Source organism: Vanessa atalanta, chromosome 8 (genome assembly GCF_905147765.1).
Source record: "Vanessa atalanta chromosome 8, ilVanAtal1.2, whole genome shotgun sequence".
NCBI lineage: Eukaryota > Metazoa > Arthropoda > Insecta > Lepidoptera > Nymphalidae > Vanessa > Vanessa atalanta.
This window is the reverse complement of record NC_061878.1, coordinates 1,576,783-1,602,758: the sequence shown is the minus strand read 5'-3', so window position 1 is coordinate 1,602,758 and position 25,976 is coordinate 1,576,783. Positions and strand designations below refer to the sequence as shown.

Genomic DNA, 25,976 nt, shown 5'->3' with positions numbered 1-25,976 from the left:
ATGAAATAGCAATCCATTTAATTGAATTATTCATATTTATAAAAAATGTTTTGTCTCAAATAAACAAAACAAGTGATTCAATTGTTTTCAAAAAGTATTAGCGTGACTTTACCATTTTTTATGTTGGTTCGTTTGAGTTCGGATTTCTGTGAGAAAATTTTCAGTAGCACGATATTAGGATGCCCGTGTTAAACTATCGTAGCGTAAATAAAACGTGTGTCCTTCGCTTGATCTCTCCGTTCTAATTGCAGATGTATTTGCACGCGTCATAATATACATTATACACATATATACTCTACATTAGGAATGGATTCAAGGCCATTTGAAACTTCGGATATGAATAAATACATATTGTAATTAATCATTATGCAGTTAAATGAAATTACACAGATTAACAATTTTTAAAGATTTTATTTTTTGTCTCGCTCAATTGATTTATTTAAAAAAACGAAAAAGGTTTTACCCTTGATTACAATGATTAAGATCTTAAGTACTGCCAACATAAAAAATTAAAATTAAATGGTAATCAGTATTTATTAAAATTAAAATAGAAATTAACCCACTTATTTATTTTTAGGTTAATTCAATATATTCCAAATAAACTAAATTTAGTTAAAACACGGTGCAACATCTAAATCTAAGATAAAACAAGTGATACTTAGTTTTTTTTTAATCTTTAGAATATTTAATGTTTTATCTTTGATTCACAATTTTAATTATAAAATGACTGTATTTACTATTTAAGTTCGAGAAAGAGGTTAAGAGGTTTGGGTTTACTTTCAATTTGTCCTAAGCTTCGACATAGACTAAAGTTAGTAGGACATTGACCTATTTATATATCTAAATAAAAACAATAAGGTATTAATACCAGTGCTTCAAACTGTAAACTAGAATGTTTAGTTAAATGCAACTTCAATAGTTAGTACAATATATTATATTAATACATTGAAATTTCCATTCAAAGATATTTAATACATAAATTTATTTATAGTGGTTGTAAAGGTTTATTATCATTTTATATATAACCGAAACATTTAATAAAATCAGTCTTTGTAGTGAATAATCATCACCTTTTTTAATCATGCTTAATACAAATGCTGATTAGCAAGTCCATCACGATGGACGTCACCGCACATGGTGTTAGTACTAGAAGAAATATTTCGTACATCGTCAACACGTCACCAACCAATCTAGAATATATGTAAATAGATCTATTCACTCAGCAGCTCGCGTCCCTCCACGTTAAATTAAACCTCACAAATATAAACTAATTTATATTTTTTTACTGACTTTACTCTAAGTGGACTCACGCACACTAAGACATTATAAGCACTAGCGTCAGTCGAATACACGCCGATTAATATATTGTGGAGGGGCGCGCCTTCCAGAGTGAATAGATCTATACCGCATTCCAATGGCAGGAGGAGGTTAAATAAATAATCAGATTTTCCTATTCCATTAAATCTTGCTAACAGCTCTACTATTATAACTGTATATATTATACAACACTATTCCACTCAGTGCTAACATCAACTTTAATTTTACTCCCAAAATTTCGATACCAACTTGACTGACATTTAAAATGCAATAATTTTTGAATCATTTATCCTTATTGTATTCAACAATTGATAAATTATTTTAGATCTCGACTTTTGGTGGGATGTCATTTGAAGTTTATTTAATTTACTCCTGCCATTCGAATTGGGTTTGAAATAATGTGTGATCTTTAGATTACTATTTTATTTATATTCCTATTAATAATTTGTAATCTGTATTTAAAATGAGGTGAGTTTTTCAGTGTTCTCTTACTGATGATCTACTAAACCAATATACATTTAATTGATACCAAAAGATGCGTTTCGGAGGTCTGGCCACGGTTTTGCCTGTATTTTAATATATAAATCAAGGTTGCATACTCTAAACCAATGTTTCAAAATGCCTCTAGTTATATTACTTGCATTACAAAATTGTAATATTATAACCTCTTTACTAATAAACGTTGTATGTTTAAGTTATGCTTTGTCTTCTTTATTCAAATGTTAAATTACTAATGGCAGAAAGAGATAATGAGTGTTTCAATTCACCCACTTTACGACGTTTATTATTAAGGACGAAAATATATAGACTAAAACAGTAGTACAAATATGTATGTATAAAGTTAACAATTTAAATAATTTCAATAGAAAAATTTAAATTTCGAATTACGGTGTTATAGACCAGTAAAACATTGTGTCATATAAAAAAAAATATGGAAATGTGTAGAAAATGTGTTTCCTGTGTAAAGCAATAATTAAAAATATATAATGTAATTGTTAATATATTTTTTTTTTATTAAATAAATCCAGAAACAGAAATTAACAATAACTTATTACTTAATTTCATTGAAAATTATATAGTCTTATATAGTTCCGTAGAATGTAAACAAATAATTGTAATTTAAACACTTTAATTATATATATTTATTGTGATTTGTAATTTAAGTTTTAAAATAAAAACAAATAAAACTATGCAATGTTATTTCTAGTATTTTATTTTTACGGAAATTAAATTAGGATCTGATAAGCAGAATAATAATTATTTTGTTTAATAAATTTCTGTTGTGCCTAACTTCTTGGTGTTTTCAAATAATGTTATTTTTTTTTTATGGCATTGGTTGGCGGACGAGCATATGGGCCACCTGATGGTAAGTGGTCACCACCGCCCATAGACAAAGGCGCCGTAAGAAATATTAACCATTCCTTACATCACCTATGCACCACCAACCTTGGGACCTAAGATGTAATGTCCCTTGTGCCTGTGATTACACTGGCTCACCCTTCCAACCGGAACACAACAATACAGAGTACTGTTATTTGGCGGTAGAATGCTGTTAGAAACGAGCATTCAATCAGTCTGTTTATTGAGGAGGTTTTTCAAGATCTAGTCAGATCAGAGATATAACTAATATCAATTACCGACATTACGCCTTTATACGTAAAGATTTGTATTAATTTTGTACAATATAGCTGAACTGAACGATGTTTTATCTAATAATTAGCAAATCTTTATAATGAGGTGCCTATTGCTTCTATTCGTATCTTTTAATATGTAATAAATCTAACCTAAAAAATAGTTTATAATTTTGATACTTAAGACAATGACAAGTATCATTTGCTAGAGTTGAGTGTCTTTTATAACACTATTCAAAATAAAAGTCATATATATATATATATGACAAAATAGAGTTTATTACATTCGTAATCGTAATGTAACTACTTCCAGATGTGAAAATTGTAATAGCTCGACGTTTGAAATGAGGGAATGCCTGCTGGAAATCGGCATGAAATTCGAATTAATTTAATGTAACAACTCTAAATTTAGACTTTTATGATGTATTTTTTGAATGGACATTCTTTATTATGTAGCATACATAATAAAAAAAAAAACATTTAAACTTATTAAAATAAAAAAATATATAAAGACAAACTATATAATTTGTTTTATGTACTGATAATCGACGTACAATATATTATTTAAAAAAAATTGTTTGCACTATTACCCATGGAAGTATTATATACTCCGTATAACTGGAAGGTTCACTGCAGGTTTAATGAAGAAATAAACTAAACCTTATTCCACGTGATTAAGGTCTACTTTCTTTTAAACTCTAAGAACGGTCTAGAGAAAGACCTACTTTTAAGGCGTGGTGTCTGTATCGCACAGTTGCCAGTGTATAATTTTAATAGAGATAATAATTATTTAGCGGCAATTTTCTGGTAACACTTCCAGTTTACAATATAAACAAACATGGCGGATCTTTTGTGATTCCGGAAAGTGCTGAGTATTTTATTTGTTTATTCATTTGTAATCTAAATCTCTTGTAAGTCCAATAATCTAATATAAAATGGTTCAAACTTGCATTGTGAACGGATGTAAAAAAGAGGCATATCCCAGTTGTGGGCTGTCCTTTCACAGGTAACGACATTTTGTTTTAAAATACTAGATAGGGTATCCATTAGATTTTAGGACATTATTCATATCTGTCTTATTCTGTGGATTTCAGATTTCCTAGTAATCAAGTTTTTAAAAAAAGGTGGACTGAGGTACTGAATATATCTGGAAAATTATCCAAATATGCAGTAGTATGCAGCTCACATTTTAAGGCTGAAGATTATATAACGGAAGCTAGAAAACAACTAAAACCTGAAGCAGTTCCTTCACTTTTGCCGAAAATTATTCCTAAGGAGAATAAAATAACTGAATAATTTGTATCAAAATTTGCGTTTGAAGTAATATGTTACACTGAAAAAATTTTTACAATAAAGGTGTCGGATTCCATGTTAAAAACAACTAAAAGTAAAATTACTGTACTGGTCGTGCAAAATTTTTATAATAAATTAGAATCTTTATTCGATCCTCCACATCCAACTATTTCAATTGCTTGTGAAGATAGGCACGATATTGCACTTGTAAAATGTTTATCAAATAAATATTTAACTGTTAGAATGACGACTTATGGCAAAAATAAGACCGTGAACTTATTGGGGAATCGCGCAACATCACGGCAGAAATTACATAAAACAATATTGTTTAGTAATATTTAAGTTTTCAGTGTAGTAAATAAATTGTTACGTATTTAACATGTTTTTATTTGCTTTATTTTGTCTACACAATACACATCAACTTGTAGCCCACTTCTGCTTGTTGGATATCACAAGTCCTCAAACTTAATGGTTTCTTGGATTTGCTGGTTTCCTCACGATGCTTTTCATTTTCTTCGTCATAAAGCTAGTGGCAATTTTTACTATGAAATTAATGATAGGTAATTTACTTATAGGGTCTTTCGAACCCAGAACCTCTCACATGAGATGTGAATATTCTCAAAAAGTATCAGGAATTCTGAAATCATGGGTACAGTTTTAGAGAGAGACAGAACGCCTTAATAGTCATTCTCTCTCGGCTCGCGTTTGGTTGACAGTGAACCTTCCAGTTATACGTAGTATATATTACTTCCATGCTATTACCATATTAATATTCGGATACTTGTACCAAATTCGGCACTAACTATCACTCTCCTTTACTACTGTCATTGTGCATTAGCCCAATAGAAACATTAACCTGGTAAAATAATTGAATCAATGAATTTAAAGTTAAAGCATACACACATTAAACGAACAAAAAATATATTTTGTTGATTTAATATTGAAGCACAATACAAATGTATTGAATAACGCTAACTTATTAATTATTATATTTATCAACAAGAACAACAAAAACAGTATAATTTCAAACTACTGGGCTTGACTTCGCTTTTGCTGTGATGAAAGAACCTATCTTATATTATATTTGCACAATTTATAAAAAAAATATTTGAAGACAATTTTCGATTTGAAAGTCTACAGACTGGTCAAATTTCATAGTATTGGTTCTAAAACCATTAAATTGTAAAACGAACTTGAAGCGAACGATTCAATCGTTCGCTTCAAGTACGTTTTTTTTTTTCATATAAATTGTATTTCAAATTTTATCCACTAAATTAAAATACGATTTTAACATTTTCGTTCTTTTGCTATAATATCTAGCGTAATAATATTCTGTCATTGTTCTGTCACTGAATTATTTAAATAAGCTCTCTTTTGATAGAACGTCAATAATTCTGCGGCTGTCAATACCGCGCATGCGGCTATCTACCATCACATTGGTCCAAGTAACAAAATATCTGTCTTCTAAATAAATCAACTTTTAAATCTCTACATCTTAGTAGCCCTAAAAGTAGGAACATACATAGCCTATTCCAATCGAAGAAGAAGTAAAGATAAATAAACCATAGATTTACTTATATCATACGAGTGAACTACATATATCCACTTTAATTTAACTTCAAAGGTTCACATAACAACTTAATATGATGAATTCTCGACAATTGACATCGCGTCTCTTGTGGTTGGAAAAGCATTTATTACTTTTATTATAGTAGCCCCACATAAATTAATCTCATTGTTCGCATCTATACAACGAAGTAAGTCTCCGCCAAACATTCTATCATTAATTTGAGCAATAATCATCGTGTCCATATTTGGAAACAGCGATTAAATGTAAATGGATTAAAGTGCCTGGTCCTATTGTAGGGCCAACTGTTGATTCACGCGATCTTTTATGTCCTAGGCCACATCAACTACATAAACGTGATGTAGATATACACAACTTGTTACACGGTAGCGAGTTGACGCCTTTCGTTATTTTGGCAACGTTTATCCGTATTTAGCAAAAATATAACACATTTCTAAAAATGTCATCAAGAGATTTGTTTCAATATCATGTGAGAAGTACTTGGCGTGATGAATTGTGTGGTTTACGAATTATCTTTGAAAAATAAATGAATGCATTTTAATAAACAATTTAAAATAATTATTACCGGTAATATTGTTTCGAAATTATTTGAACTAATGAACTGGCTTCGAAATAAAATGAATAGAACTATAAATGTCAGAAGATTATTCAAAAAAACTAAACAAAAAGTTATATTTTTTATATTATTAACAATTTTTGGCTTACTGCTCTTATGTACAAGCTTGGCGCCGAAATTCACTTCGGGTCCATCGGTCGACATATCGTGTCACTTTGTCAGCAATTATTCTTTGCCAATGTTAAGAGAAAATGATACCCTGCCAGTTAGATCTATATTTTTCATAGAACCATCTTGTGTTAGTAATTTAACATCAAGACAATCTTGTGCAATTGAATCAGCTGCTAACTCTAACCCGAATTGGCAGATCAACGTCATAATTTCAGGAATGTCTTTTCAGACAGTAGATAATCTGACACAATTTAAGAATTCGAAGAACATAAAATTCTGGAAAATTAATATCGAAGATTTTTCAAAAGAGACTCCGTACGAAGAATTGGTAACTAGTGGAATTTTGAAAAGATGTCTTTGGGGTGTCGAACGGACGCTGGACATATTAAAATATTTATTGCTACGAAAATGGGGTGGAATATATATTGACTTAGATATGATTGTAGCAAGACCTTTGGGATCGTTAGCGAGGAATTGGGCAACGCGAGAAAATGAGGAAGAGATAGCTGATGGAATTATTGGATTTTCCAAAGACAAAATAGGCAGAATTGTTGCAGAATCTGCCATGCGGTATGTATGTGTGTTAATTTCCATATTATATTTTTATTAATTGATAAAATTTTTAGCTTTACCTGAAAAAGTTAAATTATATTTTTGTATTGTATAAGTATAATACAATTATTTACCTATTTTGTTCCAGAAATATTTTATCAAATTTAAAAAATAATAATTTGTGTAAGAGCCATCGTCTACAAATAATCAATGGAATTCTTCAAGGCCTGTGTTCGACGCCCGATGCCAAATTCATGTCTTCCGCAACTTGTAATGGTAAACTTTACGATGTTTTTAAAATTAGTTTTGATCATGAAATAAAATTCACTAAATATTTTAGTTAACCGATATGCCTTTTTCAGGATTCGAAGTATACGGATCACAGTTCTTCTATCCTATTCTAAAAGAGGGTGCCCAGGATTTCTTTAAGCCAGGAGAAATAAGAAATCATAATGCTTACACTTATTATCTAGGGGGACATGATACTAAAGGGTACAAGGCGAAGAAAACTTCACCCTTAAACAAATTGGCAAAGAAATATTGTCCTAAAACTTATGTACTATATAGCAACGATTTTGGCTTATAAAATGTAAATAATATATTGATAATTTTAGAATGTTTAATATGTATTTCAAATTGTGAAAAGGCATAGGTACCTGACGACACAGAATTAACTAGTTAATATATAAGACTGTTTCAGTAAGGATTTAAATAGATTTATTTAGAAATAAATACTAATTATATTATAAAAAATATAAGGTTTTTTAATAATAGGTAGACAGACATACATTAAATATATTATATACTTATTAAAATATGTACCTAATTTCGAAATTGTAGTGATTACACGTGGGCGGCCGCAGACATTTATGCTGTAAGAAATACTTTCCATTCCTAATATCACCAATGCGCCACCACCTTGGGAATTAAAATGTCAACTCACTTATGCTGGCAGTTACACTGGCTCACTCACTCTTCAAACTGGAACATAATAATACTAATAACTCATTGATGTTCTAGTAAATTGTTTGATGAGTGAGGAGTTTACTAATAACCTAAAGCTGGTCTTATATAGGTGTAAATGTATATTATTGTTAATATATTTTTCATCTTATGTCCTTTTCTTTTACCCTAATAACGTGTATTCAAAATGTAAAGGTTATCGATACACAAGTAAACAAACTTACTTAAACACGAAATATTATAAATTGAAATATAGTTAGGATTCTACAAGATTGTTGTGTTGCGATAATGTGTTAGGAATCCGGATCTTATTCAGTTATTCCAATTTCTACCAAATCTGTGTTATCTGTTATTAATTATTATCTGTATACTGTTATTGACAATGACAGAAAATATGCAATCAAATTGACTGAGGTCTGATAGTCAAAATAATTTTGACAAAATTACATATATAATAGTAATTAGTAAATATTAAACATTACCTACTTGTTCAATAACAAAATAGATCAATTCTAGTAAAGTAGTACTATAAACGATTTACATAGTATTAATTGTATGTTGTTCATTTTAGACAACTATGACAGCGATTATTTTAGCTACGAAACTAACTTCTAATGAACGTAAAAATCTTAAATTGAAAAAACTGAAATCACTTAAAATTCTTAATATGAAAGTGAGATTTAAATTTTTTGATTATCTTATATTTTCAAAACATTAATACATTCTAAGAAATATTTTTTAATTAAAGGTTTTTGCGATATCTTCAACAAAGTAACAAAATGTTACAAGCAGGCATGGAGATTATGTTTAAGGCCCGGTCGAAAAAATATTTTTGATTCTAAAACAGATGATAATATTGTAGAGAACATTCAAATTATATTAAACATTGAGATTCGTTCACTAATTCAATTGAAGTAGAATGAATGATGAAAGGAATGAGCTCGCTATTTTGTTATTCTTGTATGTAAAAAAAAAAACACTTTTATCTAGAAAGTAAATGGGTTCATAATATGATGAGGAGCCTTTCTATTAATAGACATTGTGCTTAAGAAAGTTTAGTTTATTCCTCGTATTCACAAGGGCAACTATTAAATGTAAGATTGATGTCCCTAAGACCTGTTAATACACCAGCTACTATTAATTACCCTTAAGACCTGTATGTTTATTGTTAGAATAACAGAATGGGTAATATTTTCTCAGATTTGCCTAAAGTACACTTACCTTAACACCATTAAATACATGTTTCAGTACATAAAATAATTATCTTAAAGTATAATCAAGAGAATAATAATGTTATTATTAATTAGCAATGAAAAAATACTATGTCTGGATCACATGAAAGCCATTTGACAAATTATAAGGCAGTCTGTCTGTTGCTCTTTCATGGCCCAACCAACACTTTACACAAGCAAACCACTGGTGACAACTAGTAGTCATATAAGTTTCCCAGAGAATAGACCAGACTGCTCCGTTTCTATGCTAAGCAGGCATTGGTATATAACTTAAATTGTCTATTTTTTCTACATGTTATTTAACTTCAATTGCCTCGTGTGTATGGTAGTTATCTTATGCAGCACGTAGGACGTCCCGATTTCAAATTCGGAGTCGCATAACCAAAATTTTTTTTTTTCTTACAAGTTATACTTAGAACACGCCCAGAGACCGGAAGTTGATTGTGTTTATCCATTTTCTGCTAAAGTACGAATTTTCAGCGTACTCACCTGCCTCCCTGTTACACGTGTGTTGCTTGTAATATAGGATTTAGGTTCAGAGAAGTAAAGAGATCTCATACATTTTTCTTACTAAAAGTTGGAATAGTTACTCTGTTCAATAAGTTTTTATCAAATTGCAAACATCCATAAACTATTTAATTTGTGGGCTATTTATATGACATAGTGTTCTATGAAGTTTTTTTCTGTAGTGTTTTTTGATAATTGCTATTAAATGATATGTTAATTATTGTATATTATGAAATATACTACAAACTTCTCACTAAAATAAGTAGCCTGGTAGAACATGTAAGTAAATTAATAGAAAATAATTTTCATACACAATATAATATATTTACTGAAATATATGTATATCATATCATATTTTAATTTGTTTTGCACGCTTTATGTGACAAAGTTTAATTCCAGGCATTACATAAACATATAGCGACACAGCATACCAATGCAAAGCCTTTTTATTGTAAAATTTGTCATTAAGTTTTCTCAACAAGCTAAGTTACAATGAATATATTTTAAAAAATAAAATTAACTTTATGGAATCTTTTTGCTTACAATTATTTATATATATTAACCTTCCTTTATGGGAATAATCTATAAGTATTGATTATTTGATAATTGTTAGTTTCATTCAAAACCATTCTAAATCTACCTGTACTTGATCCATGAAACATTTGCAGTGAAATAAGAATATAATATGATTCGTATTTATTTTTAAAAGATAAGATCTTTGGATCTCGTCTCAACAAGGAATAATTTTAAAATATATTTTGTGGAAATCATAAGAAAAACGTATCAGCATCCAACCAAATATTGTTGTCTGAACTTTATATTGATTGGATTGTTTTATTACAGAAAGTTAATTCAACGGCAGGAGCTCAACTTCATGACTGACCTAGAATGAGATCAGGCATCACTCCGAATTATATGAAGCTGGAAAATAAAAATATACCAGACAGAAATGATTAGTAATTAAAATATATTTAATTAAAATGAGTTTCACTAATATATCAGTCATGATTTAGTTTTACTAGCATTTAACTTAGTAATATTTAGCCTTGTTCGGTAATTAAATTCCATAAGCTTGAAACTATTAGTTAAGGTTACAAAATTAATCTGGTTGGATTTGAAACGTCATTTAGTGCTTAAAAAAACTTGGTTTTCAAATAATATTAATAAGTAAAATAATATTTCCAATCATACTGTCGAGTTTACACAAAGTTAAAATACAAAAATTATTAAATATAAACACCAATTGGGTGCTTAATCAATCAAAAATTTTGTTTTTTGATAGAAAAACTAATTATAAAAATTACTCTTTAAGCAAATTATAGATTTAAATCTAAAAATAACCTAACATTATGTATAATCATTCAATTAATGGTGTAACTGGTTAATGTCTAAGGAGTTGTAAATACAAAGACGATATGTATTTTTTTCTTTATTTACTTACAAATATAAACAGATTACTTCTTGGCGCCGGCTCCCACCTTGGATTTCTTTGTACCACGCACCTTCTTCATTCTGTTCTTACGTTCCTTACGCTGTTTGCATGTTGGCCTCTTCTTCTCATACAATCCGTGGCGTGTCAGTCTGTGCTTAGGCTCAAACTTCTTAGCCAAGTCCAGGGTATCGTATATTAAGGCGAAACCAGTCGATTTGCCACCTCCGAAATTTGTTTTAAAGCCGAACACGAACACGACATCAGGTGTCACCTTGTACATTTTCGCGAGCTTTTCACGGATTTCGGTTTTGCTAACGGTCGGTTTGCCTGGGTGGAGGACATCGCAAACCATCTGCTTGCGCGCCAACAACCTGAAATATCACAAAAGTTGTCACACATAACCTGTCATGGTAGCAATGATCCATTACGCATATCACAACATGTTTCTTCGAAAAATCCAATGTAATGCACAATTACCTGTTGGTCATAAATTTGCGAGTGCGAATCGTCGCTGTTCCTTCACTCATTTTGGATTATTTTAGAGAATTCGGCGCGATACACGCACGTGTCTCTAACAACTTCACCAGGAAAAAGAACGTGTCAGTGTTGCTGTAAGCAATTTTAAATTTAATACCACAATAATATATTATAATAATTATTATTGATAAATAATTTGTTATTATAAAGATAAATGAAATTACAATAATTACTTAGTATTTAAATTAAATTGATTAACTCAATAAAATGTCTATTAATGTTATTTATCTATATTATCTATTTATATGTATTTTTTTTATGCTAGTAATACTGAATACGCATTGAAAAAATGCAGATAATGATAAAAATATCCCAAATTTTTTTTAAAATAAATAATACATTACAGTTATTGTATTATAGGATAAAAAAATCAAAAACGATACTACTATATTTGACATAAAGTTATTAAGTTTCATAGAAATTAACAAAAATAAATCTTGTCTTCCTTTTTGTCCCGCTTACTTAGATTTTGTGTAATATAAATTTTAAATACCTATAAATAAACCAATAAAATCCTTTTTATACGAAATATATTTTTATGATTATTATTTTATCATATGGCATATGGGCAAATACATACTGTTTTAGTGTTTTTAGTTTGGTCATAATAAATAAAGCAAATATAAAAATTTTAATCTTAGTGCGATGTTATTCGTTTTTCTTTTTGAATTTTTAAGTTATATAAGTTTTACAGGTTTTATACATTTAAATAAGTGAAATACTACGGACTTGTCAGAAGATTTCTAAAACTCCTATTTCAACTTCAAGGGGGATCTTCATGAGGAATACCTTTGTATGAATTTTAAAGTTATTATACAAATTCTCTCGGTAAAAACCAAATTGTGTAAAAGGTTAATATAATGTTGGTATTAACCTTAACTTGTAACCTTTTTCTTTTCAGATTTATAATTTTCACAAAAGCATATTTTTAATTTAAAATAATATATATCTGGAATCTAACATAGCCAGTATTATTATAGCGAACTCTATTGCTAATGTAATTTTGCAGGCGTTCTTATTTCAATACGCCATAGTTGCACCAGATGTTATTACTATAAAAGGTACACAGGCGTTTCGAAGTTACAAAGCAAATATTGATTTTGAAATATTATGAGAGCACTTAAAGTAACGATGTTGATTGTACATATACATAATGGATGGTTAGAAGTAATGCCTTATGTTATTACAGCTAAAATATATACAGTGTATGTTGAAAATATTATAATGCAGGGTTATTAATGTATACTATTTATTATTAACCCTGCCGGATGGGATTTCTCATCAACGAACCCTTGGAACTACTAGAATTGTTATGTTTGAATATTTCGACAATCCAGTGTTTAACTATCGTTATCGTCCTATCACAACCAAGTGCATTTGACGTCAATAACTTTAAATAAACTGAATTCCATAGCGGAATCGTAACTTATAAATGCAAAACTGAGTTTGTTTGTTTGTTACGCTTTCAAGTTGTAACTATTACGTGTACATATTTAGTTGTCAGGGGTAAGGAAGAGGACATAGGGTACTTGATACCTGACCACACGCGAGCACAGCTGAGATCGAAAATTAGAACACAGTTAGCATAGCCGGCTTTAACCATCTAAGCGCCCTGGATGGACATGCATTCGGTGCCCTTTTATATTTGACTAAGGTTAGACTGAGCCGCAAGGGCCAGGACCGTCTTTGACGAGACGGAGACTTCAGACTTTGGCACCATCGCCCCATCGCACCCCCCATTACCGGCACTGATAATAAGTGTTAAATTAGTTCTCTAGGTACCATATATATAACTTATATTTATTCTCGGTTCCACTTCATTATTTCATTTTAAACAGAGATTAAATACTGTTTTTACTGAACTAATAAAATTGAGATCGTGGTTCGTCAAAACGTACTTTACGATTTCTTCCAGCCAAGTGACTGGACTGAAGAACTTGGTAGAATCCCGCAGGATATGGAAAGCAGAGCACAATGAGTATCGGCGCAATGGTTAATTATAAACAGTGATTTAAACCTAGTGTAAGATTTTATTGATAAGACGATTTCATAAAAAACGAGAAAGTACCTACGTAGTATTTTAAAACTAAGTAACGAAGCGTACCGTTTCATATTAGGTAATAAAGTAACATGACCTTACAAGACTTATTTTAAGGTCATAGCGATACAATGTATATTGTGAAAAATAACAGCAACATGGATTGTTTTATATGATTTTCAATATTAATATACTTAAGTGCATAAAACTAATGACTAAATAATTAAATTGAATTCATACTATAATTAATTAAACCTTCGAGCGAAGGAAATTGTCTAGTGAGACAAAGTTTTATATGAAGTTAACAGATGAAAAGTTTTGAGTAAATACATACATCAATCATTATCATTTTTTCTTTGCCTCACTCGTCTGTTAGTTTATAACTGCAAGTAAAAATAAGTAGGTACATAAACTTTTTCCGAAATGCTTTGTCAGTGAATTAGTACTTTGGATGTCTTTAACACATAAAATTTCTTACTTGATCTTTCCTGGCACCAAACGTAACCACAATTATCAAGAATTACGGGAACCAAATAAAAGTACCTAAATTAAACGTAGGTACATTATTTTAAGGGCATTCCATAAAAAAATCTTACCGTAAAACTCTGAAACGTATTCACCCTAAAACTGTATAATATTAGTAAAAACACAATGTTATTTTCTGTGCGTTGTTGCCTAAAAAAACCTAAAGGTTTTCGTGTTCGTTAATGGTATTCATTCCTAAAGGTTAATGGAATGGAATATGACATGCGTTTATAGACTATTTGGGGGTTGTTTTTTTAATATTCGTTTATTTAAATAACAGTTTCAATAGCTCGAAATATTCAGTTTCTATCTAATATAAACCTTTATCGTTAGTAGTTAAAGTAAAATATTTAAATACAAATATAAGCTTTTAAAATAGCAATATTTTGTATTGTTGTGGGTGAGTGGCCAGTGTAATTACAGAAACAAGGAATATAAAATTCTAATTCCACTTTACGGACTTTGATGGTGTAAGATTTCACAAAATATGCCCGTCAAATTTTGAGAAAAAAAAATCTAAATTTACTTATGCAAGCCCTGCCGTGACCAACATAATATGTGTGTGTATTAGTTTATTTTATAATTTATATTTAAAAAATAATACAAATCGTTCATGATTTGTGCCGTAACTATTAATTTGGATTTGTATATTCTTTTATAGATGTAGGTATAGAATATATACCATTACAGCAAACAAAGAACACCAGTACAATTAAATTTTCTAAATTATCATTTAGAATATAAGTATATAATGTATAATGTAATGCTAAATATAATATATAACATACATACTCACTTATTATTATGTGTATATATTTATATTAGTACGAGTATCATGTACTATTATTTATATCTTGTTGTTTCATTAGATAGTTAGCAAAGCCTCCGTAAACAACATTTATAACAACGTCACGAAACAATCAACGTAAAACTGAATTAGTACGTTTTGGTTCTGAGTCTCATAGCCACAACCCCAAAGGGGGCATTTGTTCATAGTCAGGGGTATGGGGAAGTCTACGTCATGATCCTCCCCATATCGATCGCAGCTGGCGCCAGTATTATATAGTAAACGGCCTGAACTGTGATGTATTTCAACTGAAGACGGCGCTGCAAGCTGATCTGATTTCGTCACATATTTAATTCTTCTTCCTTCACTTACAAGTAAGTTAAGTGTTTTTATTAATAAAACTCCATATTAAAACACATTTATATTACAAAATCATAACGTTATTTGTGTAAATATTTGTTCAGTGATATTTGAATAATATTTTATTTGAAATGTGTTATTTATTATTAAGTGTATGTATTACATAAAATCAAATGGACTTATAGCGCATACTTATTAAAATACAAGAATTAAAATACAATGAGTTTTGGCCGGTGTAAAAATTACTGAAGATATATATTATATTTTTGAGTTAAATGTCAATTTCTTTTTCGTTTTTTAATTTCTTATTACGTCTCTGTACCTGTATAGCATATAAATGTCTTCTTATAATTCTTTTCGATTTGTTTTTAAGCCGAGTTAAAAAATGAGGAGGTGGTTAACAATTCGGTTTTATTTTTTTTATTTCTTATTAATTCCTACATTTATAAACCGATTTGGAATATTATGTTGTTTGGGGAATTTAGTTATACTTCCTATTTGGTCCCATTTCAGGTTGAAAAAATAAAATAAAATAATACTAGATAAATTAAATATATATAAAATATAGATTATAGTAACGGACACGAATTTTATTTATATTTTTTTTTCTAAGAATTAAAATTTCATACAAATCTCAAACTGATCTACTAATAACCCTTAGCTTACTGATTTCTTATCTCCTTAAACTGACAATAGTTGACAGTAACAGACGTAAAAAAAAATTCTGACAAACAAAAATATATATACTTTTATTTCACTTCTTCGGGAGTAGACAATAAATTAGAATCACACATTTACGCCCATTAATTAATAAATTGGTAAATCTAACATCAGTTAAAACTCTTTAATGAAACATTTAAATATAATTTTAAAGTAAGACAAAACGGTTTCTATAACCTTTTAATCATCACCGTCTTATCAATGCGAAAATCAATTAGATTCAGTATATTAACATTCAAAGGCGATACTGTGATCAGTTGCTAATCAGATAATATTTGTAATAAGTATATAAAATACCATAGTATATGTAATTATGGGAGAATATTTTAATGGTAATTAGGAATAATAAAATATTGACTCTCACTACTAAATTTAAATAAAAATATTCTTTATTCAAGTATAAACTTATAAACGCATTTTCAAATTCTTATATAACATATTTGAAAAAAATGTAAAGCTACTACGGGTTCGGAATGTTGATTGTATGTAAAAAAACCTGCAGAAATTCAGTAGTTACGCTTTTACACTAATTATGTAGGTATTTAAATTTCCTATATATACATTTGATAATTTTGTTATACAAAAAAACATAAATTATTTTCTAGAAATTACAATGTATATACTGTTAACACAAGGGACAAGGTTTAGTAAATCTTTTGGGTGGCGATCGGATAATGACAAAAAACAAAATAAGTACACGCTTTTACAAAAGAAAAACAGAAGATTCATATAAATGTTGAATGAGTAAAATTATAAAGAATTATTAAGGAATGTTTCTCTGAATAAGGATGTTATAAAACCAATGGCTTTAAGGATCACAGACATCACACTTTGGGAATCAAACGATCGCTGCCAGGACATTTTAAATAAAAGTATAACTAAATCGTATCGTAAATTTTCAAAATACATTAATACATATTCTGAGTGAAGATTAAAAAAGTAATGTACGTATATTGTATCATATACACATATACACATACACACATTATATATACACATTATGAGATTGCAATAACTTAAAACTAATTACTATTCAGAAAAATATTTTTCCGCGTGACTACATTATTATGTAAGAAAAACGATATTTCTATATTGATAGCGTCAGGTCAAGGTTGGGCACGCCTCGTTAAAGGGCCTCGTGCGTTAGCATTATTAATATAAGTATACAAAATTTCTTTCAGATGCTCGAACCACGGCTCTCGTGACAGACCTGGTGAATTAATCGTGACGCAGTCCTGCGTCACTGTTACGTATATTTTTATATGGGTGACATTTGTATTGACGCTTGCCTCCACATCCGATTATTAATGGTCCTGGATCAAAATAAACCGATAACACTCAAGTTAAACAGTGCGGCGAGACAGTCTTGTCGCTATTCAGCTAGGGATCCAAGATTAAGAAGTTAATTATTCCCAAAAAAGCTACCGCCAGTATTATTCTTTAAAGTAGTATACGAATAAATATAATGGAAACTGAAAAGGATAGTCCAAGTGTGGTTTTTAGAAACAGAGTTAATCGTGAGAAAGTAAGAGTGCAAGACGCAGTTCGCGAATCTTTACTGACTGATACTACTTCAGGAATTGTCAAAGGCGACGATGATTCAACTAGTATTGGTACTGTTTCCTTCTCGAGTCCGGAAATAGAAGTCAGTAATAGGGAATTTGATAAAGAATTCAGAAACGAAAAAGTACGTAAAAGTGTACAATACGAAGAAGACTTCGATGGAATCAATGAAACTGTTTATGACAATCGATTGACTAAATATGCAATCGAAGAAATTGAAATTGGAAAAACAAAATTAGAAGATGAAAAGCTTATAACGAGTAATGAAAAAAAGATTATTATACCCGACGGGGGTTGGGGATGGGTTGTAGTCGGTTCATCATTTGTAATATCTATGATTGCTGATGGGATTAGCTTCTCGTTCGGCTTGCTTTACATTGAGTTTTTGGATGAATTTAAAGCAAGTAAATCAACAACTGCTTGGATAGGCAGTCTGTTTATTGCCGTACCGTTGTTATCTGGACCAGTTATGAGCGCACTAGTAGATCGCTATGGTTGTCGAAGTATGACAATTTTGGGAGGAATTATTTCTACTTTAGGATTTGTACTGGCTTCAATTTCAACTACCTTGGAGATGATGCTGATTACTTTCGGTGTCATAGCTGGATTAGGCCTTGGGCTTGTATACGTTACTGCAGTTGTTTCAATTGCGTATTGGTTTGACAAGAAAAGGAACCTGGCGGTAGGTCTAGGAGCATGTGGCACGGGTGTAGGCACTTTCTTGTATGCTCCAATGACTCAGTATTTTATTGAAGAGTATGGATGGAGGGGCACGATTCTTCTCCTATCGGGGACGTTGTTGAATTTGTGTGTGTGCGGTGCTGTAATGCGAGATCCAGAGTGGTGGATATTGGAGCAAAAAAAGCATAGAAATGGCAAAGATGAGATTAAAGAAGATGCCAAATCGAAACTCTCAAGTTCCGTTTCTGTTGCTTATGGTTCCGACTCAGACGTTCTCACGCACGGAAAAAGTATGAAACGTTTGATTAATAAGGGTTTCGCACCTGCCACGGTGATAAAAGATGAAGTTCTTAGTATACTTCGACGTGAGAATTTGCTTTTATCGAACACACAATGCAAAAAGCCAAGATCTGTGTCATTAGATAACATACCAAGTCAACTAAATTATAGTAACAAGGTAAGTAGACTATATAGTCTGTAGATATCTACATGCTATTTAACATTATTTCGGTCTTGCTTGTCCACTGAATTTAGGTAGATTATTTAACAATGGATTTCTAATTTTTCTATAATTCTTGCCACTGCTAAAATTCCCGAGCTCTTATTAATTCCTCTTATGTGCTAAAATTTCGCGAGATTTTTAAACTCAAATTAAGCACATGAAAACTTACTCCATGTATTTGAGTTTCCATCAAAGACCTTTGTTTATAAATATTTTTGCCTTTTGGATTAATTTAAGTACTTAGATCTAGTTTAATGGTATATATTATTCTTCTGGTCGTATGAACAGAGTAACACATTAGTTGGTATGAAACGTACCAATATAAATTCGTCTCCAGTATCATACAATAGCTGACATTAATAAATGAAAGCTGTTTTAAAAATAGATTTATTTATTATAAAAATATAAAATATTTTTGCAGAAGCCAGATTTCAACCTGAAAAATGACACAAAAATCAGCAATACAGAAGTTAAACGTGCATCTTTTGAAAGCAATTCCTTGGAAAAGAAAGATATGATCGAAGACAACAATTCACAAGTAGATACGTTTACTTCAGAGGCATTACAAAGAACACGATCAGAAAAAATAGAACATCGCAATGACAAAATAATAGAAAACCATCAGCCCAACCAACCAATTCTTGTCGAAGTAAAAAAATCGACAGCAGATACGAAAGAAAATAAGCCATTATTAAAACAGGATAGCAAGGAGAGCAAACGCGATTGGTTTAAAAAGCAACTATCGATAAATCACCACTACTTAAATGATCTCAAAATGCCCTTGAACTCCATAAGTCATAGAAATGCTATGCTTAATATAAAGAGGTATAAATTAAAGGCTTCCTCTTGTCCGGATATCTTCAAGAACTCGATGATAACAGTAAATGAACAAGAAGAGGTAATGTATTCAACACTTTTTCTTATGAAATAGAAGGGCAAATCTACATGGCCCATAGACATTGAGGCTGTAAGATATATTAACCATAACCCTTGGTAGCTAAAAAAGTCCCTTGTGCCTGTTAGCTCACTCTTCAAACCGGACCACAACAATACTATTTAGCTGTAGAATAGCTGATGAGTGGGTGACACCTACCCAGAAGCGTTTGAATAATGGCCACTAAGTATATTAAATATATAACTTAGCAACATATAGTAGGTAAACAGTTCAATGCCTTTTTCTCCTTCGTTTGTTAACCTTTTTTTTTGTATTGACGAAATTTAAAAAAAGAAAAAAAGTACAAGTCATACCTACATTTTCCTTAAAAAAAATCCAATAATTATTATGTTGGATTCTTGAAATTAATTATTATTTAATCAACGCTTAATTAAAGGAAAAATCAATAGAATGTATATAACGTACTTATATGGAACGCATTACACATTAATTCAAAAATATTCCTAAAGCTATGTATTTTAATTTCATTAAAGTTCCTCATTCACTCATTTGTAACTAACTACTTGCAGTACTTTTGAAAATATATTTGTTGTTCTTATAAACATCGTTGATTGGTTTAGTTAGGGTTGCAAGGCGTTCGGATAAAGCCAGACATACCTATATGGGCTACTTGATTGCGTGTCCGGCCAAAATAAACGGCTTTTGTTAGGGTTTTTACATTTTATTTATTTTGCAAACGAGATACATTCAATTTTATTTATTTTTTCATGAGAATTTAACAAGTTTTATGGTAATAATCAGAAAAACTTGAATTTACATACAATTTTTTTATCATACCTACTAATATTGAGACACAAAATCTTCAATAAAGATTTTGTACAGTCTTTTTAACAAAATGTCCGGGCACTGGTTGGTCTGTCCGGTCCGCGACCTGACAACCTTATTTTTAATTAACAGTTGCATCCATTTCTTTCAACATAGATTGACATTCATAAGAAAAAGACACCATTAACTTATGACACATTAACAAAATAATAAAGGTAAAGGACCTAATATTTCAATTTGTCAACAGCATTGGACTGCAGACTGCGTCAGCTGCCTCGCTGATATGTTCAACGTAACGCTCTTCAAAAAGATAACATTCAATCTTCTTTGCTTCGGTACGATCATCATCTTCGTATGGTTTATCGTGCCTTATTTCTACCTCGCTGAGCACATGATACAAAAGGGATATTCAGAAGATGACGGCGCTGTCATGTTGAGTTTAATTGGAATCACTAATACAATTGGAATGGTACGTATCTTTTTTTAATATATTTCTTAAAAATAGATTTTATAATATTTAACTAAATAAAATGTATATCCTTCCTTGGACTTTAAGCTTTTTTCATATTTAATTTCATCAACTTACAGACAGACAGACACACACAGTTATATACGCATTTATAATAATACTTTAAACTAATAATAATTAGTATCAATATCTTACAACTATAACAACAACATAAGGAGTGTACAACAGTATAAGATATACTGTACAAATCTTATGCGATAATGGTGATAAACTTTTTTTTTTTTAATTCTTTTGACAAGCAGACGAGTAGTCTCACCTGCTTGTCAAAAGTTACGTTGCTTTATAACTACCGGATGTTAAGTGTCCTTCGTTTATAGATGCTTGCACTAATAATGCGATCTTATCTTTTACCTGTAATTATAATTAGTCAGTCATTATTCCAACCGAAAAATATAATATAAAAAAAATTATTGCTCCCAATTCTTTCTAGAATCGTAAATTATATTCTGCGACGAAGAATCAGCCCTCTGACACGAGTGGAGGTAATAAAACGAGAATATTTCGAAAAAAAAAAGAAAAACGGCAACGATTTTAAAATTAGAACTCATTAATTCCAAAACGACAAGTTTAAATTTAACCACATTATTTAGCATTGAAAATGAACTTGTGAAAGTCGTATTTGTGCCAAATTCTTGTGATTTTCGCGTGTAAATTTATTTTAAGCTCTAGTTTTAACAAGGTTTCAGTTATTTTCGTGTTTAGATACAAACAGTATCAAATAAAAAATACTTGAATCATAATGGCCTCGTAAATCTTTTGTGGGACAATGTTTACGCTTTAACGGTCGACTCTCAATAACAGTTTATTAAAATTATATAATTATATTAATAAATGAAAAATATAATAAAACTAATGGACATACACTTTCTAGAAATTAATATGGACTTTAAGGAAATGAATCAATCGCTTTAAGGCTTTTTAAATATTAAATAAAAATCTCTGCATTTCAATAGTTCTTACTCAGTTCGACATATTTCTTTTCGAACCATTTGTAGATCCTTACTTGATCTATACTGAATAAAATTATTGACTCTTCAACCTTAAAATGTATATAATAAATTAAATAAATATTGTTATTTCAGGTGACTCTCGGTTGGATTGGCGATTTCCCAAATGTTTCCATTGGAAATCTTTACGCTGTCTGTCTCATTTTATGCGGAGCATCTGTTGCTGCAATACCTCCAGCTGCCTCTAATTATTGGATTTTAGCCTCTATTTCTGCAGCGTTTGGATTGCTATTCGCAGCATCCTTTACATTTACGCCAAGTCTATTGGTGAAATTAGTGTCATTGGATGACTTTACATCGGCCTATGGATTGGTTTTGTTGGCTCAAGGAATAGGACATTTGATTGGACCACCCTTGTCAGGTGAGCATAATTATGCTCATTGTTATTGTTTAATATCATAAAATGATGTATGATTACAATGGCTTATATGCGTTGTTTAAAATATTAGGGGAGATAAGACATCATTCGGCTGCCCTTCTTTCATTTATTTCAAGGTCAGCATGGTGTGCTTTATAAATAGCAAGAAAAGTATTTTCTAGAGTTCCATCGAAGTATATATAGAGTATTTACTAGATATCGGCCACCTATCTCACCTAACTCACCACTCTAACCCTCCTTGGAAATGAATTTGTCGGTGGATAAATTTCCAGTCAAATTGCAGATTGTCAATGGGCTAAGTGCTGGTGTTATTAATGGATCCTATTTACCGCAAAAAAAGGAAAATTTTAGTTGTTATATCATGCAACTATTTGCTAAGTTAAAGTGGGCGTACCCTGGAAATCACACGATATTTATATATATATATATATATCCCATGTAATAAATAATTATATTTTACACCTTTTTAGGTCTAATTTACGACTTAACATTGTCCTGGGAGCTGTCGTTCTACTTGGCTGGAGGATGGATCATCGTAGCTGGAGTACTAATTTCCTTCATACATCCCGTCAGAGTTTACCAGCAGAAGCGCTTACTTGCTGAAGAATGCGAATCTAGCATGGCTTAAAACGAAGTGATAGCAAAATATATGCAAGTATTAGAAGGCATTGTACAAGGAACATATTCTTCTGTAGCCAAATAAGATTAACTAATTATTGGGATTTATTTCTACAGTCATTTTTTTACACCTAATTTTTTACTCCTTTTATCACTAAAAATTTAGCTAAAAGTAAATATGGCAACACTTTTTATTTTCTCTTTCTAGAATATAAAATAGAAATTATTGCATTCTAATCAGAATTAATGATATTTGACACTAATGTTTATGAATTCATAGATATCGATGTCAATAGTCACTAGTAATTAAAATATGCCTAATCGATTTTATTAAGTATACCTACATGTAATCTTAGGCATAACAATATATAAAAAAAAAAAAAAATTCTCCAAATAATCAATCTATGTTTCATATATTTGAGATTCACAGCGGAATAAGATCGTGAAATGTTAGGGAGTGATAAGCGATATTGATTTTAATATGTATAAAGTTTAAAGGATACACGGATCAAAATTGTGTATCACCGTCAGGCGGTTGAAACATTTAAAGAGTGAGATGCGAAGTGATATAGATAAGTATAAGGATAGCTGCTGCTGACTGTTGAGGTCAATGAATTCCTAAAGTATTTCCAAGCAGATTAGTTAATTGCTTACAATTACAGCAATGCAGACAGACTGTAAATATATAATGAGCTTTGCAATTTAACGAACGTACGTTAGATTGCATTGTCGTGATTATGTTTTTTTTTTTATTGAATTGCAAAAAGTTTTTATTGAAAAAGTGTAAAGTTAAAATAACTCAATTTAACTCTATGTTAAACTAAATTGTATGTGTTTTCAATTTTTAGACAATTATAATTTTTGTATTCGTACTGCAGAACTTTGTAGTATTTTAGATAATTTGTAAATGGTGTTCAAATTTGATAAATACCTTTGTAGATATTTTACTTCTAGAAAGGACCACTTTACTACGACAATTTTTACTAACACAATTTATTCAAAGTTTTTAACCATTTTCCTAATATTATGAAACTATTTACTATATAATTATATTTGAAAATCTAACTTACGTGCTGAAATTTTGGCAGGTTCTGGAAATAATTTCAATTCGAAAGTTCTCAAGGAATTCATTTGAAAGGTTCTGGTAAGGACTTATACAGAGAAAGCATAATTTGATATTGTCATTTTGAAGAACATTTTTTTCAAAGATAACTAATAGCCCAGTGAACGGACCTTTACTGAGGGTAGTTTGTTCCAATCCTTGAAGTAATCCATGATTAAATATGCTAAATATCCAATAATTCTCAATGTAACAGCGAGGTAACATAAGTTCCCAAACCACGTTATCAGCAGATTAATTTAACTGTAAGTGTTTGCAATCATGCAAATCTTGCGTCCTGAACTAAACTCCCAAAGTATTTAAAATCTTAGGAAAATGTAAGCAGGTTTTATGTGTCAATAATTCATGAAAATTATCTCTCCCTCTCTTCTCTGCATATTTTTATACGTTTAATGAATTTCAGAACTTTTTAAATTTCTTTTTATATAGATTTCGGTAAATAATATCGATTTTAGAAAGTTCTTATCAAAGTTAAACTTATAGGAGTTATTCATGCGGGAATACAGCATGTTGTTACCGATGGTCACAATAAAATTGTTCGTATTTTGACCACATACGGTAAATAAATGTAATTATTCGTTATCTAATTTATAATAAATAACCAATTTAGACAATTAAATAATAATGCGTGCGTATTCATAAATGATCTCATGTCATTCAACTAAGTGTGTAAAGAATACTAATGATTACAACAGCATGTGTTCTGTCATGGCTAAGATTTTTTAATGTCATTTAATCTTTTTTTTTTATAATTCAAATAAATAGCTATAAGTAAAATAATGTTACATTTTTCAAGTATCAGCTTCCTAACAACAATAAATATTTATTGTTGTTATATAAAAAGTATCTAAGTCTTGCTTTATTGTCAAAGTAAAAATAACACGCTGTATAAGAATGTTTTTTTTTTATCAATTAGAAGCAAGACATTTGAATCATTGATGTAACGAAATAGATTAAAATCTTTTATTTGTATAATTATAAATACGTATATCTTAAATAATATTTTGTAAATATTCTTCATATTAAATACTGCTTATCACAATAAACTATTACAAGTATTTATTTTGTACGTCGACGAATATAAAATATAAATATTTCATTCGCATTTTAAGTAACTATAAATCTATGGTTATAACATAACAATACTTTAGTACAAATATCGTATGTAAATATTAAGTCGCACTTTAAAAATCGAATCTCACTATTTTTTTTAAATATTATATTCCAAAAACGTAAAAAATATCAACGTTTATCATCCGCTCCAAAGTACTCACACCATTATACTCCAATCGCCTACTACTGATCTACACCACTTATATTAAAATCGAAAAATGAGAGATGAGTATTACCTAATTCAATTTGGTAATAACTACATGCACTACAAACAGTACTTGCATTATATATATTTATCAATACAACATTACTATTCTCTAACTTTATTTTACTTCAAAAATTAACATGATCTATATACGAATGATATTATGTCAATTTAATGTCAATGTCGTTTATTTGTATTTATAATAATACATACGACTTTTTGGAAATATTCAAATATAAAAACGATAAGTTTTAAATATTAAATTACCTAACAGTATTTAAGCAGTACAATTAAGCGAACATTTTATGATATTATATGAATTCGATGTCG

General features: G+C 30.0%; 3 protein-coding genes across 3 annotated transcripts; 2 read left to right on the top strand and 1 right to left on the bottom strand.

Moving 5' to 3' along the window:
• The first annotated feature begins 3,883 nt into the window (after positions 1-3,883).
• On the top strand, positions 3,884-7,694 carry LOC125065886 (lactosylceramide 4-alpha-galactosyltransferase-like). The gene is made up of 4 exons (XM_047673742.1): positions 3,884-3,954; positions 6,551-7,126; positions 7,257-7,384; positions 7,471-7,694. The coding sequence occupies exons 1-4, from the start codon at positions 3,884-3,886 to the stop codon at positions 7,692-7,694; spliced, it is 999 nt and encodes a 332-aa protein (XP_047529698.1).
• Positions 7,695-11,226: 3,532 nt separating this feature from the next.
• On the bottom strand, positions 11,227-11,862 carry LOC125065551 (40S ribosomal protein S24). Its single transcript, XM_047673219.1, has 2 exons — positions 11,720-11,862; positions 11,227-11,613 (listed from the first exon to the last, which is right to left on the bottom strand). The coding sequence occupies exons 1-2, from the start codon at positions 11,767-11,769 to the stop codon at positions 11,265-11,267; spliced, it is 399 nt and encodes a 132-aa protein (XP_047529175.1). The 5' UTR covers positions 11,770-11,862; the 3' UTR covers positions 11,227-11,264.
• Positions 11,863-15,401: 3,539 nt separating this feature from the next.
• Positions 15,402-23,503, top strand: LOC125065549 (monocarboxylate transporter 9-like). Its single transcript, XM_047673217.1, has 6 exons — positions 15,402-15,503; positions 17,391-18,910; positions 19,377-19,853; positions 20,923-21,144; positions 22,287-22,572; positions 23,061-23,503. The coding sequence occupies exons 2-6, from the start codon at positions 17,675-17,677 to the stop codon at positions 23,216-23,218; spliced, it is 2,379 nt and encodes a 792-aa protein (XP_047529173.1). The 5' UTR covers positions 15,402-15,503; positions 17,391-17,674; the 3' UTR covers positions 23,219-23,503.
• Positions 23,504-25,976: the final 2,473 nt, after the last annotated feature.

What these genes read in the sequence shown, in the direction of transcription:
- LOC125065886 (XM_047673742.1), top strand. Translation starts at nt 3,884, where the DNA reads ATGGTTCAAACTTGCATTGTGAACGGATGTAAAAAAGAGGCATATCCC. An exon ending in GTTGCAGAATCTGCCATGCG is followed by an intron (nt 7,127 to 7,256) that starts GTATGTATGTGT and finishes ATTTTGTTCCAG; the next exon opens with AAATATTTTATCAAATTTAA. An exon ending in GTCTTCCGCAACTTGTAATG is followed by an intron (nt 7,385 to 7,470) that starts GTAAACTTTACG and finishes TGCCTTTTTCAG; the next exon opens with GATTCGAAGTATACGGATCA.
- LOC125065551 (XM_047673219.1), bottom strand. Translation starts at nt 11,769, where the DNA reads ATGAGTGAAGGAACAGCGACGATTCGCACTCGCAAATTTATGACCAAC. An exon ending in CGCAAATTTATGACCAACAG is followed by an intron (nt 11,614 to 11,719) that starts GTAATTGTGCAT and finishes GTGATATTTCAG; the next exon opens with GTTGTTGGCGCGCAAGCAGA.
- LOC125065549 (XM_047673217.1), top strand. Translation starts at nt 17,675, where the DNA reads ATGGAAACTGAAAAGGATAGTCCAAGTGTGGTTTTTAGAAACAGAGTT. An exon ending in AACTAAATTATAGTAACAAG is followed by an intron (nt 18,911 to 19,376) that starts GTAAGTAGACTA and finishes ATATTTTTGCAG; the next exon opens with AAGCCAGATTTCAACCTGAA. An exon ending in GATTGGACCACCCTTGTCAG is followed by an intron (nt 22,573 to 23,060) that starts GTGAGCATAATT and finishes ACACCTTTTTAG; the next exon opens with GTCTAATTTACGACTTAACA.